This window comes from Giraffa tippelskirchi, chromosome 11 (assembly GCF_054371585.1).
Source record: "Giraffa tippelskirchi isolate mGirTip1 chromosome 11, T2T-mGirTip1v1.2.pri, whole genome shotgun sequence".
NCBI classification, from domain to species: domain Eukaryota; kingdom Metazoa; phylum Chordata; class Mammalia; order Artiodactyla; family Giraffidae; genus Giraffa; species Giraffa tippelskirchi.
This window is the reverse complement of record NC_137285.1, coordinates 121,766,956-121,785,105: the sequence shown is the minus strand read 5'-3', so window position 1 is coordinate 121,785,105 and position 18,150 is coordinate 121,766,956. Positions and strand designations below refer to the sequence as shown.

Below are 18,150 nucleotides of genomic sequence, written 5' to 3'. Positions count from 1 at the left end.
GTGCAGTGAAGTGAATCAATTACACATATACATATATCTGCTCTCTTTTTTTTTTTTAAGATTCTTTTGCCATATAGATTATTACAGGGTATTGAGTCGAGTTTCCTGTGCTATATAACAGGTTCTTATTAGTTATCTATTTTGTATATAGTATTGTGTATATATCAATCCCAATCTCCCATTATATCCCTTCCCCTCACTTATCCTCTGGTAACCATGTTTGTTTTCTATATCCGTGCTTCTACTTCTGTTTTGTAAATAAGTTCATTTGTACCTTTTTTCCCTCAGATTCTACATATAACAGGTACAATATTATATTTGTCTTTGTGTCTAATTTACTTCACCAAGTATTATAGTCTCTAGGTCCATCCATGTTGCATTATTTTGTACTTTTTTATGGCTGAGTGATATGCCATTGTACATATGTATTACATCTTCATTATCCAGTAATACTTGATAGAATATTTTGCAAAATGTGATTATGTAGAAACCTCATTTAGAGGAAAAAAAAACAAGCAAGAAAGGATACATAGAAATGAAGAGGCTATATTGCAAATTATTACTAATTAAAGACACATGACATGTACTAGATGTCTGAAGTAAATATATTTTAATATTATTTTGTGGGAAAGCATATAGAAAGAGCTTCAGAAATTACACTGTGACCTTATTTTATGTATATATACATATATATTCCCTCTTACATATATATACATATATAAAAATAGGGAGTAAAAGAGGGAATGCATATACATATGTATCCTTTTCCATTCCCTCTTTCCATATAATCCATGCTTATTTTACTATTAAAATAGTACATATTTTCAATTTAAAGTATTACACATTATTAAATAAATATGAAGTTAAATTAATGGTGAGTCTTTAGGGCCAAATCAGCTGTAAGGAATTAAAAGCATAGAAACAATAAGTGATTAATCAAGAACATTACTGACAGGAAGCTTATGAAAATCCATAAACATTTACTCTGAATTTTCTCTATTTTTATTCTATAATATATAGTAAATATTTCTTTCTCTATTCTTTTGCTGTTTAATTTCTTAGTGTCTTCAATGAAAATCCATCAAAGCTCTTGTCGGAGATGACCAGACTTCTGGGGTACACACTATTGTTCTAGAATTTGATGCTTTTGACTACTGGGAAATGTTTCTTACATAAGAATTGTAAAAGGTAACTCCTTCCTTCCCCTATGAGATTAGAGGAAAGGTGTATCATATACTGATTGTTCTGCTTATGTGCATCAGGGATACCTTTGAGTAATAAAGCAGGAAAACAGAAAATATTCCTGTTTGTCAAGAGTCACCATGGTGGTCTGGAATAACAGTGATACTATGGAACCTATATTTATTCTGAGGGGTTTTCCTGGACTGGAGTATGTTCATTCACATCTCTCCATTCCATTCTGTCTTGCATATTTGTTAGCATTTATTGGTAATCTTACCATCCTCTCTGTTATTCGGACAGAGTCCTCACTCCACCAGCCCATGTATTACTTTCTTTCTATGTTGGCACTAACTGACCTAGGTATGTCCTTGTCCACACTGCCCACCATGCTTGCTGTATTATGTTTGGATGTTCGGGAGATCCGGGCAAGTGCTTGCTATGCCCAGCTCTTCTTCATCCACACATTCACATTCCTGGAGTCCTCAGTGCTGCTGGCCATGGCCTTCGACCGCTTTGTTGCTATTTGCCGTCCACTGCACTACACCACCATCCTTACCAACAGTGTAATAGGCAAGATGGGTTTAGCCTGCTTGCTAAGAAGCATGGGAGTTGTACTACCCACACCTTTGCTGCTGAGACACTATCACTACTGCCATGTCAATGCCCTCTCCCATGCCTTCTGTTTGCACCAGGATGTTCTGATGTTATCCTGTTCAGATGCCAGGAGCAACAGTGTTTATGGACTGTGTGTAGTTATTGCCACACTGGGCATGGATTCTGTCTTTATACTTCTTTCTTATGTCCTGATTCTGAAGGCTGTGCTGGGCATTGCCTCTCATGAGGAGCAGCTAAAGGCACTCAACACATGTGTGTCTCATATCTGTGTGGTGCTCATCTTCTTTGTGCCAGTTATTGGGGTATCAATGGTCCATCGCTTTGGGAAGCATTTGTCTCCCATAGTCCACATCCTTATGGCTGACACATACCTGCTTCTTCCCCCAGTGCTTAACCCTGTTGTCTACAGTGTCAGGACAAAGCAGATTCGTCTAGGAATTCTCTGCAAGTTTGGGCTAAGGAGGAGGTTTTAAGTACCTCTAACCTTTGGTTTTCCCACTGAAAATCACAAGGCAGCTTTTCAAGTAGATGAGAAGTACATTATTGAAGCCTGGTCATCTGGTTAAATTCCTAATTCTTTCCCTTCCTATATAAATGATCTCAGATAATCATTAACCCTTATGAAATTCATATTATTCATAGCAAAATTGTAAGTATGACCTTTTCTATCTCCAAGATAATTATGAGATATATGATAGAAAATGTATGTAAAAGAGATTATTTTGAAAAAGTGTACTATTTGTTAATATTATTAAATTTCTATTAATGATTATAATAACTTTCATTATATAATATAACTAAGTTCACAAGTTTCTCATGTTTATGATCTAAAATTCAAAAATCAATCTCTCTTTCTCCATTTTATTTTGTTCCTCATGCCAAAATATCACAATATTGTAACAAAAATATTTCTGACTTTTGGGGGTAAATTTGGAACTTGTCTTCCTGGGAGGACTTTGACCTGCTACAGTCACTGTTGGCTATGAAATAAGTCTTCACCTCATCACTGGTTGGCACTAACTGACCTAAGTATGTTCCTATCCACACGTCCCATCATGCTTGCTGTGTTATGTTTGGAGATAATGTTTGGGAGATCCAGGCAAGTGCTTGCTCGTCCAGCTCTTCTTCATCCACACATTCACATTCCTGGAGGCCTCAGTGTTGCTGGCACTGGGAGAAAGATGGGTTCTTTCTCCCAACCTCACTGTAGGTCTATCTGCTCCCTCAGCTTGCCATCAAATGCTGGGGAGACACATGGAGCTGCCCAAGAAATCCTGATAGCACATGTCTAAATGCTTGGGCAAACGTGTAGGTTTCCTGTTCAGTACTATAGCTCAGAATTCCATGTCTAAACCTGTGAGTGGATTGGGATTTGTGCATAATAATCACTCTCATTTTTAATAGTATTCTTTCCTCTTCTTTATGTCTGTGTGGATTGCTAATATCAGTATCATTCTCAGTTCCCTTACTGTCGATAATTCACTACTTTTCTTTTTCATTAAGATGACATACATATGGTTTCATCAGTGATATTTTATTATTCATATATATTTAGTTTCTTTTTAGCTGTATTGCAATTTTTTTCATCATGGGGTCATTACTACTATAATAACATGTCACTATGGGGCTGGTATTCCCCAATCAGCATGAATGCTCATAAAATATTTGTTAGTATAAACAATACTGTCTTTTCGTGCTCCCAATAAAAATATACCGAGAAACATGAAACATCTGTCAGCAATTACTGCTTTAAATACTGTGGATATATAAAAAGTGGAGTGGATGATTTAGATATTAAGAAATTAATGTTTAATAGAAGTATACATGTAAAAGGCTTAGAAAAATTAACAGATGTCATTGAAATATTGTTATTAAAGAGTGGCCAATTTTACTTGAGGATTAAGGAATCAGGTATTGTGGTAGTTGACACTCAGCAGTGCCTCATGGGTCAAATTCAGTCCTACCTCCTGAACAAAGTGTGAAAGAAATTGGTATGCTTAAGCTGGCTTGTTTTGCCTTATGAAAGCTAACTGTATATATCTCATTTCAACTACACGTTCTTTAATGTCACACTGGTAGTTTGAAGTTGGTCATGACGGGAGTATTTCCACAACAGAAATTGACAGACACTACACACCAGGGCTTTTCAAAACTTTCCTAGAGAATGACAGTCCCTTTGCTGTTCGCCTGAAACTATTACAGCACTGTTGATTGGCTCTACTCCAATGCAGAATAAAAAGCTAAAAAAAAAGGGAAAAAAAACTATCTCACATACATTACTCCAGAAGAGAAAAAACTTTGTATTTTACTCTTAATGACTGGTTAAGTCATTAAGTGTTTACCAGCACACCACTGGACAAGGTGTTCCAAGAAGAAGAGGCAGCATGAAGAAAAAAAAAGACCATGTGTTAGTAACATTCTCCAACTTCCAGGAGAAGTTTAAGACTTGGTGCAGCCACTAGTAGAACAGTATGAAGGTTCCTTGAAAAACTAACAATAGAGCTACCATTTGACCCTGCAATCCCACTCCTGGGCATATATCCAGAGAAAAACATGATCCAAAAGGGCATGTGCACCCCAGTGTTCACTGCAGCACTGCTTACAATAGCTGAGACATAGAAACAACCAAAATGTCCATCAACAGAGGAATGGATTAAGAAGATGTGGTATGTATGTGCTTAGTCGCTCAGTCATGTCCAACTGTTTGTGACCCCATAGATTGTAGCCCATCAGGCTTCTCTGTCCATGGGGATTCTTCAGGCAAGAATACTGGAGTAGGTTGCCATGCCTTCCTCCAGGGGATCTTCCCAACCTGGGGATTGAAACCAGATCTCCCACATTGCAGGTGGATTCTTTACCATCTGAGCCATTAAGGAAGCCCAGAAGATGTCGCATATATACAGATATGCAATGCAATGTATTACTCAGTCATTGAAATAAATGAAATAATGCCATTTGCAGCAATATGGATGGAGCTTAGCTTCCCTGGTAGCTCAGCTGGTAAAGAGTCTGCCAATAATGCAGGAGATCCCGGTTCAAATCCTGGGTCAGGAAGATTCACTGGAGAAGGGATAGACTACCCACTTCAGTTTTTGGGCTTTCCTGGTGGCTCAGCTGGTAAAGAAGCCACTTGCAATGCAGGAGACCGCCTGCAATGCAGGATGGACCTAGAGAGTGTCATACTGAGTGAAGTAAGTCAGATGGAGAGGGAAATTCCTTGTATGGGTAATCTAAAAAGACATGAAACAAATGAACTTAATATGTTTATTAAGTTCATTAAACTGAAACAGAAACAAACACACAGATTTAGATAACAAATTTATGGTTGCCAAGGCAGGAGCAGGAGTTGGGGGAAATGATGGGGGAAAGGGATAGTTAGTTTGGGATGGACATGTACACACTGTTATATTTAAAATGGATAATCAACAAGAACCTACTGTATAGCACATGGAGCTCTGCTCAATATTATGTGGCAGTCTGGATGGGAGGGAAGTTTGGGGGAGAATGGATACGTGTATATGTTTGATTGAGTCCCTTTGCTGTCCACCTGAAACTATTACAGCATGGTTAATCGCTATACTCCAATGCAAAATAAAAAGCCAAAAAACAAAACAAAACAAAAGCTCTCTCACATACATTACTCCAGAAGAGAAAGGACTCTGTATTCTTTTCTTGATAGCTGGACATTATGTACCAGGTAAAAGGAATGGCTTTAAATAGGCCCTTGTTAATGTGTGGTAAGGCATGGGGGAGGGAAAGCATCCTGTAGTCCTGTGATTAGGTCTCGGTCTTTTAGTGAGTCTAAAGAGTTCACAGAGCCCCTGGACTGAGAACTTCACAAGTGTTTCTCACTTTTTTTTAAAATTCTCTCCCTTACACGGAATAGGAAGGCTAGTGTGGGCTGGAGTTGGCTATTCCTTCCCCCAGGACAGTTAGGAGCTGATAATGCCCAAGCAGGTTAGGCTCTGATTAACTAGTTTCTCCCTATGACTGGCCTTCTTGAAAAGAACAAGTGCTCTGGCATATTTCAAAATGGTCCCTTTCCCCACTCCCTACAGGGAGCACAAGGGAATTTTTCTCACATTTACTATGGAAACTTTGAAAAACTCCTGAAGGTAAATATCACAATATTTTAGGGGACCCCTATTACAGGGCTCCCTTGGGGTTTTTTAACTCTCAGACTTGTTCACTGAGTCCCTAGCACTCCATCAGTAATAGCTCAGGTTTCCTACCCTACCAGTTGTTCTTAGTTGCTGCTGAGCCTGGACTCCCAGATTGGGAATTTGGCAAGATCATCTCCTTTTCCAGAGAAGAAGACAGTCTTCCAATGGCAGTGACATCATTTACCTTCCCTGGAGTTCACATTAGGAAAAAAAATTAGTCCTGAGGGAATGGACTAGTCAAAAGAGGACATGCTGCTTAGAGTATTTAAAGCACCAAAGTGTAGTGCTGATCAAGCACCTAGCTGGGCAGAGCCAAGAATCTTCAACACAAAAATATGCTATCTTGGCTCTGGAGTTGCAAATGCCCTGCTCAGGACACCTATGTTTCCCTGAAGAACTATCTGCATCAAGATCCACTGTGTTTTTATTATTCTCTTATGCCCGGATTCAGTGGCTTTCTCTACCTACAAGAAATTCCTGTGCTTGGCAGACTGGAGATCCCGCCAATCTGTCTACATCTGAAAGAAGTCTTCAAAGGTGAAAAAATGGGTAATGAATTAATACCTAATATATTTGAAGAATTCAGGAAGTAGAAGGAGAAGTCAAGAGATAGGATGACCATAGCTTGTGTGAAATCACTGTTTTGGGATAGGTCAGAGGTACAGATTGCCATGTCTCTAAAAGGGCCAAGCAATCATCCTCAGAGGCTTCTCAGAAGAGCTCTGGGATGGATGCTATTATTAACTCATGTCCAGGCATAGACAGAACATATGATGGGGATCCATGTACTAAAATCTCTGGTCTCTGAAAACACTGCTGTCTGATATTAACTAAAAACTATAATGTTAAAAATGGCAACAATGATGATTTGAGTATCCTCTCTATCTCACTCTCAAGAAAATCATGCACACTTAGCAATATTATTGTCTTGGCCAAAAAGATCATTTAGATTTTTCCATAAGCTCTTAAAATATAAGTCAAAAAGAGAATTGAACAAAATGATTCTGAAGAAAAGCCCTGAGGAGTAACATCTTTATAAGTGATAACTTGGGCACTCCAGGTTACACCTGATTTTGGTCACTGGTGCACAGGGCTTATATGCTTAAGATTGTGGCTACTTCAGCATTTCCATTACCATTTTGCTTCACTTAAGCCCCGAGTGTCTCCTAGGTCTCGGAAACTGTGCCAAAATTTCAGATATATTTTCTTAAATCTCTTAAATATTATATAAAGTTATAAGGTTCCCAATTTTATGCTCAAAAATTTTCTTAATCTTCCAAAGTGACAGTGTCAGTGAATGACAATTATCTTCACACTTTCTGTGACTCTAGAGGAACAGCCACTGGGAGCTGACTGCTTATGTCTGTATCAGATGGACTCTTCTATGGAAGATGGATTAGGGATATCCTCTCAGAGACTTTTCTACAAAGTAGGAGAAAGTGGTCTTAGAGGGAAGACCTGGAATATGTGGGCAGGATGGAATTTCTGAAGGTATTCAAAGATTTGAGGAAGGGTATCAAGGCCAAAGAAAATAATTGTGTGTAAGACTCAAAGGGATGACAGCTATTGTTCAGTGATGATAAAAGAGATCAGGAGAAATTTGTGATATAAAAAGCTACGAAATAAAGGGAGATGTAAAAGACCTGTATTACCTAATATGCTATGATTAGTATAGTATATAAACCACAGAGCAAGAATATATAAGGCAATTATTCTAATTGAATCTGTTCCTACAAAGGAAGGAAAATGGTATCAGAGAGAAAATTTCCTTTGATCCCTATAGAGAGATAAGAAATTATTTACTTTTTTTTTTAAAGTGTGTCAGAGGAAACTATAAAGTGTAATTGAATTAGTGCAACCGTATGATAGCAATATAGTACAAATATGGTTGAATTTTTCACTTTTTGTTAAAATGACTTTCTTATGTCTTCTAAGATTATGTCCAAGATCTTTATATTTATGCATAAATTCCTTCGGAAATTTTGGTCCATATATGCAGTCTTAATTCCAATAACCGTCTAAAAAGCCTACCTACCCTATGCATGTGTGTTAAGTCGTTTCAGTCTTGTCCAACTCTTTGTGACCCTATGGACTGTACTCTGCCAGATTCCTCTATCCATGGATTCTACAGGTAAGAATACTGGAGTGGGTTTGCATGCCCTCCTCCAGGGATCTTCCCAGACCAGGGATTGAATCTGCATGTCCTGAGGCTCCTGCATTGCAGGCAGATTCTTTACTGCTGAGCCATTGGGGACTTCTGTCCCTAACCTATAGCTTTATTCAATTATATTCACTTACACTAATATCTCTCTGCATTTACATGTGTGTCGATCAGCACAGACCACCCAACACAGTCCTTTGTTTCCATATAACTCATGTTTGTCGTTTGAGACCTAATTCAAGAATTACTTTCAGCAAATCTTCTCTGAGCTCTCCGCATTGTTAGTTTCCTCTTTCCATATTTTAAAGGATCTTGCATTAAACTAACACTTTATTTTAATTTTAGCTCTCTCTATCCACTAAATTGTAAGTATCTGAAGGCATTTCTTACATTAGGTTGGCCAAAAGGTTTGTTTGGGTTATTCTGCAAGATGTAAGGGAAAAATCTGAATGAACAATTTCGCCAAACCAATATATTTCTCTGTATTTTAGCTCACCCAGATTTCCTTTAATAAAATATGTTCTAAATAAATGCACAATGAAGAAAATTAAATAAGTTGTAAATTAAGAAATACAGGTGGTAATTATACATAATGAGCATAGGAATGATTAAAAATAGTAAACAGAGCAAAATACATCAGAGATTTGTTTCTTTGTGCATTTCACCCTAATAGTTCTGTGTTTTTGTCTCCCCACCTAGACTGAAGGTGCCTCCATCAGCACAATGTCTGTCTTCAATGACTCTGTCCTATACCCCTGCTTCCTCCTGACAGGCTTCTCGGGCCTTGAAAACAGATATGGGCTTAATTTCCCTCCCCATTTTCTTGGTTTATGCCACCTCAGTTGCAGGAAACATTACTATTCTCTTTATCATCAGAACTGAGCCTTCCCTCCACCAACCAATGTATTACTTTCTATCAATGCTGGCGTTTACTGATCTGGGCCTATCCACTACAACCTTGCCTACCATGTTCAGCGTTTTCTGGTTCCATGCCCGGGAGATCTCTTTCAATGGTTGTCTGGTCCAGATGTACTTCATTCACGTTTTCTCGATTATTGAGTCAGCTGTGCTTTTGGCTATGGCCTTTGACCGCTTGGTAGCAATCCGAGCACCCCTGCATTATGCAGCCATTTTAACCAATGATGTAATCATTGGGATTGCTTTGACAATCACCGGAAGGGCCTTGGCTTTGGTCTTTCCAGCTTCCTTCCTCTTAAAAAGACTTCAATATCATCCTGTCAATATTCTCTCCTACCCCTTCTGCCTGCACCAAGACCTCATCAAGACAACTGTAACCAGCCGTCGGGTCAGCAGCATCTATGGCCTCATGGTGGTCATCTGCTCCATGGGACTTGATTCAGTCTTCCTCCTCTTTTCCTATATCCTCATCCTTGGCACAGTTTTGAGTATAGCCTCCAGGACAGAGAGGGTGAAAGCTCTTAATACCTGCATCTCTCATATCTGTGCTGTACTCACTTTCTATACACCAATGATTGGACTATCTATGATCCATCGGTATGGGCAGAATGCTTCCCCAATTGTCCATGTGTTCATGGCCAATGTCTATTTGCTGGTGCCACCCCTCATGAACCCCATTGTCTATAGTGTCAAGACCAAGCAGATTCGTGACAGAATCCTTAAGAAAATCAACCAACAGAAAGTTTGAAAGAAACTCTGAGACACACCTTACTCTTCCCCCTCTTTATGTTAATGATTTCATATTAATGTAGATATTTGAATTTAAATATTAAAATTGATATTTTGTTTTTAAGATAATAGTAGTATTATGTGAGTGTGTGCTCAAATGTGTCTGACTCTGCCATCCCACGGACTGTAGCCCTCCAGGCTCCTCTGTCAATGGGATTATCCAGGCAAGAATACCAGAGTGGCTTGCCATTTACTGGGTTTCCCTGATAGCTCAGTTGGTAAAGAATCAGCCTGCAATGCAGGAGACCTCGGTTCAATTCCTGGGTCATGAAGATATGCTGGAGAAGGGATAGACTATCCACTCCAAGGGATAGGCTACCCACTCCAGTATTCTTGGACTTCCCTTGTGGCTCAGCTGGTAAAGAATCTACCTGCAATGCAGGAGACCTAGGATCAACTCCTGGGTTGGGAAGATACCCTGGAGAAGGGAACGGCTTCCCACTCCAGTATTCTGGCCTGGAGAATTCTACGGACTGTATAGTCCACAGGGTTGCAAAGAGTCAGACACAACTGAGAGACTTTCACCTTCACTTTTACTTGCCATTTCCTACTCAAGGGTATTTCCTTGACCCAGGGATCAAACCCACATCTCCTGCATCTCTTTCATTGCCAGGTGGATTTCTTAGCACTGTATCACCTGGGAAATCCAATAGTATTATAGCAGTACGATAATACAATAATAGTAACCTGTATTTTTTCACTATAGAGAATAAAAGCATGATTTTGATTTATATTCATGTTGACATACTACAGAATATGCTCTCTAAATCCAGGTTAGATTATTCTTAGCAGAACTGTGATTTTAATAATTAGAAGTAAATGTTTATGAGAATAAAAGAGTCATCAAGTCAACATCCTAGTGAAGTTATTAGTTATAACTTGTAAAGTCCTTAATTTATGAAAAGGATTTGGATTTCAAGATGACTTCAAGTATAATACAGATCCTACAGTCTACATCAACAATATTTCCCCACAAAATTGACCTTAATATAAAAATATTTTAGAGTATTTTAAAAGTCTATGTTCAAGAGAGAAAAAAAACATTTCCATCAGGAAAGACTTCTATTAAAAGAAAATAACAACTGAATGAATATCAGCACACTTTCAAAAACATAAAAGAAAGAAAACTTGGGCCAAAATAATTGAACTGGTGTGGATAGCTCTCAAATAATCCAGAAACCATAGGTTTTGTGTGTAAGAACCAGGAAAGCCTTTCTTCTCTGAGTGGTATAGATACTTCTGAGACCCAGATTTTCATCCATTTTCTGCTTGTTTTTGATCTGTTAGTTATTGAAAGAAATATGTTAAAGTTTCCAAATATCATAGTGCATTTCTCTCTTTCTCCTAGTCATTCTATCAGCTTTACCTCAGAATTTAGTGCTTTGTTGTCAAGTACACAGATATTAAGATTTATTATCTTTGAAATTATTTTATCAAAATGTAATGCCTTTCTTTATCCCTGATAATTGTTCTCATTTTCTGAAATTAATGTAGCTTATCTCATTTTCTTTGCATATCTTTATTTAAAGATATGCATATCTTTAAATATATTTCATATCTTTCTTCAATTCTTTACTTTAAAAAAGGTATGCCTTTAGTATGGAGGTTCTTTAAAAAACTAAAAATAGGGTTACCAGATGACCCAGCAATCTCAGTATTGTATCTGGGCATGTATCTGGAAAAGATGAAAACTCTAATTCAAGAAGATTAGCAGTAAAACCATTTGGGCCTAGACTTACCTCTTTTAATTATTAAATCACTTTTTCACTTGCTATGGTTCTATTTAGATTGCCTATTTTTGAGGTTTCGTAGATTGTGTCTTTCTAGGAATCTGTCCATTTCAGTTATATAATTTTTGGTTTAAAGTTGTTCATAATTTTCCTCTACAATGCTTTCATTTTCTATAAGATTAGTAGTGCTTAATTCTCTTCACTATTTATACTATTTTTTCCAGGGGTAAATCTAGCTAAGGTTTGTCAATTTTGTTTATCTTCCCAAAGAAATAGCTTTTGATTTCACTGATTTCCTCTTTTGCTTTTCCACATCCCAAAGACAGGGAGGTAGTGAAGAGCCTCCATCTTCCTGGGTCCAGATCTGGGTCAGTCAATGGTCATGTCTTTTCAATGACCTCTTCCAACATTGTGTTCATACTGCTCTGCTGAATAAATGCTGCTTTAGGATTAGTCATGAGATCTAATGGTGTAGTTCATATAATGTTCTTCTTGTCTTGCTTATTCTAGGCTTTTTGCATTTCCACATAAAGTGTACAATCTACTTGTCAATTTCCACAATAAAACCTACTAGACTATGATTGTGCTGAATCAATATGCTACTTTGGAAAAAACTGTTAACAATATAGAGTTTTATAATCAAGGAACATGGTCTATTTACTTATTTAGGTCTACTTGGAATTTTCTGCAGTGTTTTGAAGATTCAGAGTGGATATCTTGAAAGTATTTTATTTTATTTATTCTTACATATTTGATGTTCTTAATTAAACATTTTTTTCAAAAACTTTTTATTTTGTACTGAGGTATAGCCCATTAACAATGTTGTGGTAATTTCAGGTGAACAGTGAAGAAACTCAATCATACATATACATGTATCCATCCAGGCATAACACTGAGCAGTGTTCCATGTGCTATACAATAGGTCTTTGTTGGTTATCCATTTTAAATATAGCAGTGTGTACTTTATATGAATGATATTTAAAATCTTTATAGATTGTTTTTTTCAAGTAGGAGGAAATCCTGTTTTTGTATTCTGAACTTCTGTCTGGCATCTGTTTATATATTAATTTATACTTAGTGTTTATAAATTTCTACATAAACAATCATATAATTTTTGAATAAAGGTATTTTTACTTTATTATTTCAAATTTTTATACTTTTATTTTTTGTTTCTATATCTCCAACATTTTTTTCATTGCTGTAATATCAGCTATATCATTTTTATGTGTCTATCAACTCAAGGTAGTATCTTCTATTTCTAGTTTACTCAGAGGTTTTGTGATAAAATGACTAGGCTTTTATCTATTGAGGTGATTATGTAGCATTTCTCTCCATGTCAGTGTGAAAACTGTGTATTCTTAGGATAAATGCCACTTGGTCATGATGTATTATCCTTTTTATATATCATTGTAGTCTACCTGATATATTTCATATGTTTGTATGCATGTTCACAAGATATTAACTATTGGTTACTATGTCTCATAATTATCTTGTTAACTATCACATAAGAAACTAGTGCAGAAGTGTTTTATTCTCTAACAAAGTATGTGTAATATTGGCATTATTTTCTTGTTGTTGCTGTTGAATGCTTAATATAAGTCACAAATGTGACCTCTTGAATTAGAATTTAGTTTTATTTTAGGGTTCCTTTTTTAAAATTATGAATTAAATTTTGTTAACAGATAAAGAGCTATCCAACTTTTCCCTTTCTCGTTTAAGTTCTGGAAACTAGTGTTTTTTCAAAGAATCTGTCCATTTCATTGAAGTTATCTACTGTTAAAAAAAAAGATCGTTTACTATAGTCATTATATTCACTTATCTTTTATATTGTCAGAAGGATCTATGTGAAATTACTTGTTTTCATTTAAAATAAATTTTGTATTCCCTTCATTATTCTTGATTAGTGTTGCTAAGTTTTTTATGAATATTATTAAAAACTTTTTACAACTAGATTTCTAACTTAATGCAGTTCATGGGGTCGGGAAGAGTCAGACACAAGTTAGCCAGTGAACAACAACAATGTATTATGAATGAATTATTAATATTTTGCCACATAGACTTGAAGATTTTGATGAAATTAATACATATTAGAGATAAGTCAATATTTCTGAGCTTCCATACCCCAAATGATAATGAAGATATGACATACCAAATGGATGGTTAACATCTAAAACAATGCTGCTCCAATTTTAAGATAAATTTATGTATTAGGAAAGAAGAATAAGTGAAAATCTAAATCTATAACTTCCACTTCAGGACTACAGTTAAGAAGAAAAAATTAAGTCCAGAGTCCCATGGACAGAGGAGCCTGGCAGGCTACAGGCCATGGGGTTGAAAAAGAGTCAGACATGACTTAGTGACTAAACAACATGAAAAGAATAATAACAGTAAGGTCAGAAACCAATAATCGTATATACCATTATTGAAAATATTAAAAGATTCAAAATCATCATCTAGTACTGAGTGAATCTTGGTAGATGGAACTCAATAAATGTTGGCTATAACTATGTACAAAGCGTGAGGCAGAATAGATTAGAGCACCAGATTTGGGACTTGTGAATTATTAAACATAAAATTTTATTATAATAAGTCCCTAGGAAGAGGCAAATTTGAAAAAGGAGAAAATGGAGACTAAGTTGGTAAGTTAGTGATATCCAAGGGTATCCAGAAGGATGAATTCAGGCTTCAGCAGTAAAGTGAAGTGAAAGTGAAGTCGCTCAGTCGTGTCCAACTCTTTGCGACCCCATGGACTGTAGTCCACCAGGCTTCTCTGTCCATGGGATTTTCGAGGCAAGAATATTGGAGTGGGTTGCCATTTCCTTCTCCAGGAGATCTTCCCGACTCAGGCATTGAACCCAGGTCTCCCACATTTTAGGCAGACGCTTTACCATCTGAGCCACCAGGGAAGTTACACAAAATACATGCCTACCAGGCAAATCCTATGTAGATGTCATTTTATAAAACTAACATTTGTCTACCACATATCTAGCAGCCTCACAATATTCTCCAGCAATAAATAAAGTTCATAAACTAAAGCTTCCTACATCATCTGCCCTCAAACAAACCAAAGAAACTAAGACTAAAGCCAAATGATGACTGGCCCCCAAAATATTTCCGTTCTATGACTTTTAGTATCACTAGTTTTATATACATATATGTGCATGTATTCATATGTGCTTATATGTACACATAGATATGTATGTAAAAACATCCCTGCAAATCATGGGCTAAATGTTTAGAGCAAAGGACTACATATTCTATTTTATTAACCACCACCTAAAAACATCCCTTAACTGCCCAATTATTTTCTCAGATAGTCTGAAAATTAGGCAAAATTTTCACTCTCTGCCATAGTTAATATTTTATAAAACATGCATAAATTATAGCTCATATGCCTAAAAACATATAATAATGCTATTATATATACATAATATAAAAACATTCCTTCGATCAGCCAACTATTTAATGAACTCAGGTCTGATATACTATCACTAACATCACCCATAAAAACTTACATATTGTCTATACAACTATAAATAAGTACTTTAAAACAATAATCCACTATTTTCATTAAAAGTCAAATGCCACTGGCAAATGAAAACTTTTCTAACCTATGCTGTTTTACCAAATGTGAAGATTTCTCTAAGTTTTGTATATAAATATATCTGAAAAACATAAAAGCAGTCCAGTGATATTTCCACCATGATGAATCCTGTCATAAAATGATATATTTACATTAGATACTCCACACTATGTATTTCCCACAACCTAAAAATTGTGTCTAATGATCCAATGAACATACTGAGAGGCTGGAGGGAACATTTCTTTTGGCAAACAAAAATATTTCTATCCTATTAGGTTGATATGTATTTACAATGATATAGACAATTACAAGTTAAACAAAAAGTTTAACATTGCTTATAACAAACTGTTTAACAACTTCTACCAGAAATGAATTAATATTGATTGGCAATTAGAATATTTATCAAATATATTTAGATTCCCAACGTCTGATCATGGAGCAAAGTCTGGATGCCGTTTAAGAACGCTCTTCATACATATGTATATACACACACAATCTTCCAAAACTCCCTATTCTGTCTCCTAAACTCAGCTTTTATTTGCCTAACACAAAGTGGTCTAGAAATTCCTCAGTAACCAACATTATATTCTAGTAATTGAAATGCCCAAAATGTCAGCCATCTCTATGCATGATAGGATGATAAAGCACAGTACGTTTTCTATTACGTACAAAGCAATAAAGTCCAGGCTAAAAATATATGTCATAAAGTATTTTTGCTGTGCTGTGCTTAGACATGTCCAACTTTTTGTGACCTCGGCTCTTTATGAACTGTATCCTGGCCAGGCTCCTCTGTCCATGGGGATTCTCCAGCCTAGAATACTGGAGTCGGTTGCCATGATCTACTCCAGGGGATCTTCCCAACCCAGGGACGGAACCCAGGTCTCCCGCATTGCGGGTGGATTCTTTACTGTCTGAGCTACCAGGGAAGCCCTGACTACTGGAGTGGGTAACCTATCCCTCCACGTGAGGTTCCTGACCCAGGGATCAAACTGGGTCTCTTGCATTACAGGCAGATTCTTCACCAGCTGAGCTACCAGCTAAGCCCCATAAAGTGTTTACCTACATCATTTCTTTGAATGCACTTGGTTAATTCATAGCACCTTTGCTTTCACTCTGCCCAAGACAGAGGAGTAATATACCAAATATTCAACAGAAGTGTCAGATTTAGCATAGGATTGCCACATATTTTTCATGTTTCATTATCAAACACTTCTCTTTTAACCAAAACCATCCCTAACTCTATGTCAATACTTACTTCATTTTCTTGATATTGACTCTATCTGTGGATTAATTGCATCTGCACAAATTTATTCTTATTCTCAGAACAGAGCCAGTCTGGCTGCATTCCCCAGAGAGGACAGTGCCTCTTGAGCAGGTGGTGAGGGGAGAAAAAAGAGACAAGCTCTAACATAAAGGGAGAAGAGCTTCGCTGATGGCAGACAAATTCAATGACTTCAAGGATGTTATGTTACAATACTTCAGCTACTCTCAAAAGTTCTCTCCAAAAGCATCCACTCTCTGATAAGTATACAGCTATTCTTACTAATTTGATTTTTACTTTTTGTCTCCTTTCTGGCATTAGATCAAATAAAATCTGATATGCAGTAGGAAGAGGCCCCCCAAAGTCATATATCTAGGTTAAAACAGTCCTTTCAGAGATCATGTTAATGGACTATTTACCTTTTGAGCAATGATTCTTTAACAGAATTAAAATTCTCCTAAATTGTGATACTGGCCATTTCAGGGTTTTGTTTCCCTGTCAACATTACACAAGTGGTCACAAATTCCAGTTCAAGAGAAAATGAGACATAAACTCAGTAATCTCTGCAGTGATGACACTTACAAATATATCAATGATTTGAAAATTATGGGAATTATTTGACACAACTAAATTTACTTTAGATAAAAATGAGTTTGTAATGTATACTCTATTGAATGACCACAGAATGGTTTTAATTTTAGTTCACTGATACCTAAAATGTCGATGTTCGTTCACTCTTGCCATCTCCTGCTGACCACTTCCAATTTACCTTGATTCATGGACCTAACATTCCAGGTTCCTATGCAATTGTTATTCATAGCATTGAATTTTACTCCCACCACCAGTCACATTTACACCTGGGTGTTGTTTTTGCTTTGGCGCCATCTCTTCATTCTTTCTGGAGTTATTTCTCCACTCTTCTCCAGTAGTATATTGAGCACCACCAACCTGGGGAGTTCATCTTTCAGTGTCCTTCTTTTTGCCTTTTCATACTGTTCATGGGATTCTGAAAGCAAGAATACTGAAGTGGTTTGCCATTCCCTTCTCCAGTGGATCACATTTTGTTAGAACTTTCCACTATGGCCCATCCATCTTGGGTGGCCCTACGTGGCTTGGATCATAGTTTCATTGAGTTAGACAAGGCTGGGGTCCATGTGATCAGTTTGATTCATTTTCTGTGACTGTGGTTTTCACTCTATCTGCCCTCTGAAGGATAAGGATAAGAGGCTTATCGAAGCTTCCTGATGGGAGAGACTGACTGTAGGAGAAACTGGGTCTTGTTCTGATAGGCAGGGCCATGCTCAGTAAATCTTTACTTATTATTTCTCAGTAACACATTAAGTAAAGGTAGCCCTAACTGGAACAATCAGATAAAGACCTCTGAGAAAAGGTGTATGACCTTACCTAATGTTTCCTGGCTTTTGTTCTGAAATTAACTCTTACTAAATTTACTGGTTACATGACTATGATTTCCAAGAAATTGCCATATTTGAATATATGTATATAAAAGTGTTTTAGAATATACATATTTGTAGACATATATATATATATATATATACTTAAGTATGCACATGCATATACACATATATGTTTGCACTTCATATGATGTATGAAGTGTTATATTTCCAGAGATTTAAGATTTGTGTGATATAACTGGAAAGACAAGAGTCAAAAGAAACATTTAACTTCATTCTTTGTAGTCTATGCTTTATCTGATCATGCTCTTTCTTAAGTATTATCTAAGATAT

The 18,150-nt window shown here is 36.6% G+C and overlaps 2 protein-coding genes and 1 pseudogene across 3 annotated transcripts in view; 2 read left to right on the top strand and 1 right to left on the bottom strand.

Annotated features, from left to right (window-relative positions):
- The window catches only part of LOC145525653 (olfactory receptor 51I2-like), a 550,369-nt gene that overhangs the window by 309,690 nt on the left and 222,529 nt on the right, over window positions 1–18,150 (bottom strand). The window lies entirely within an intron of this gene.
- On the top strand, window positions 1,323–2,270 carry LOC145527349 (olfactory receptor 51L1). The gene has a single exon (XM_081545161.1). The coding sequence runs from the start codon at window positions 1,323–1,325 to the stop codon at window positions 2,268–2,270; it is 948 nt and encodes a 315-aa protein (XP_081401287.1).
- On the top strand, window positions 8,845–9,787 carry LOC145525411 (olfactory receptor 51G2-like; annotated as a pseudogene).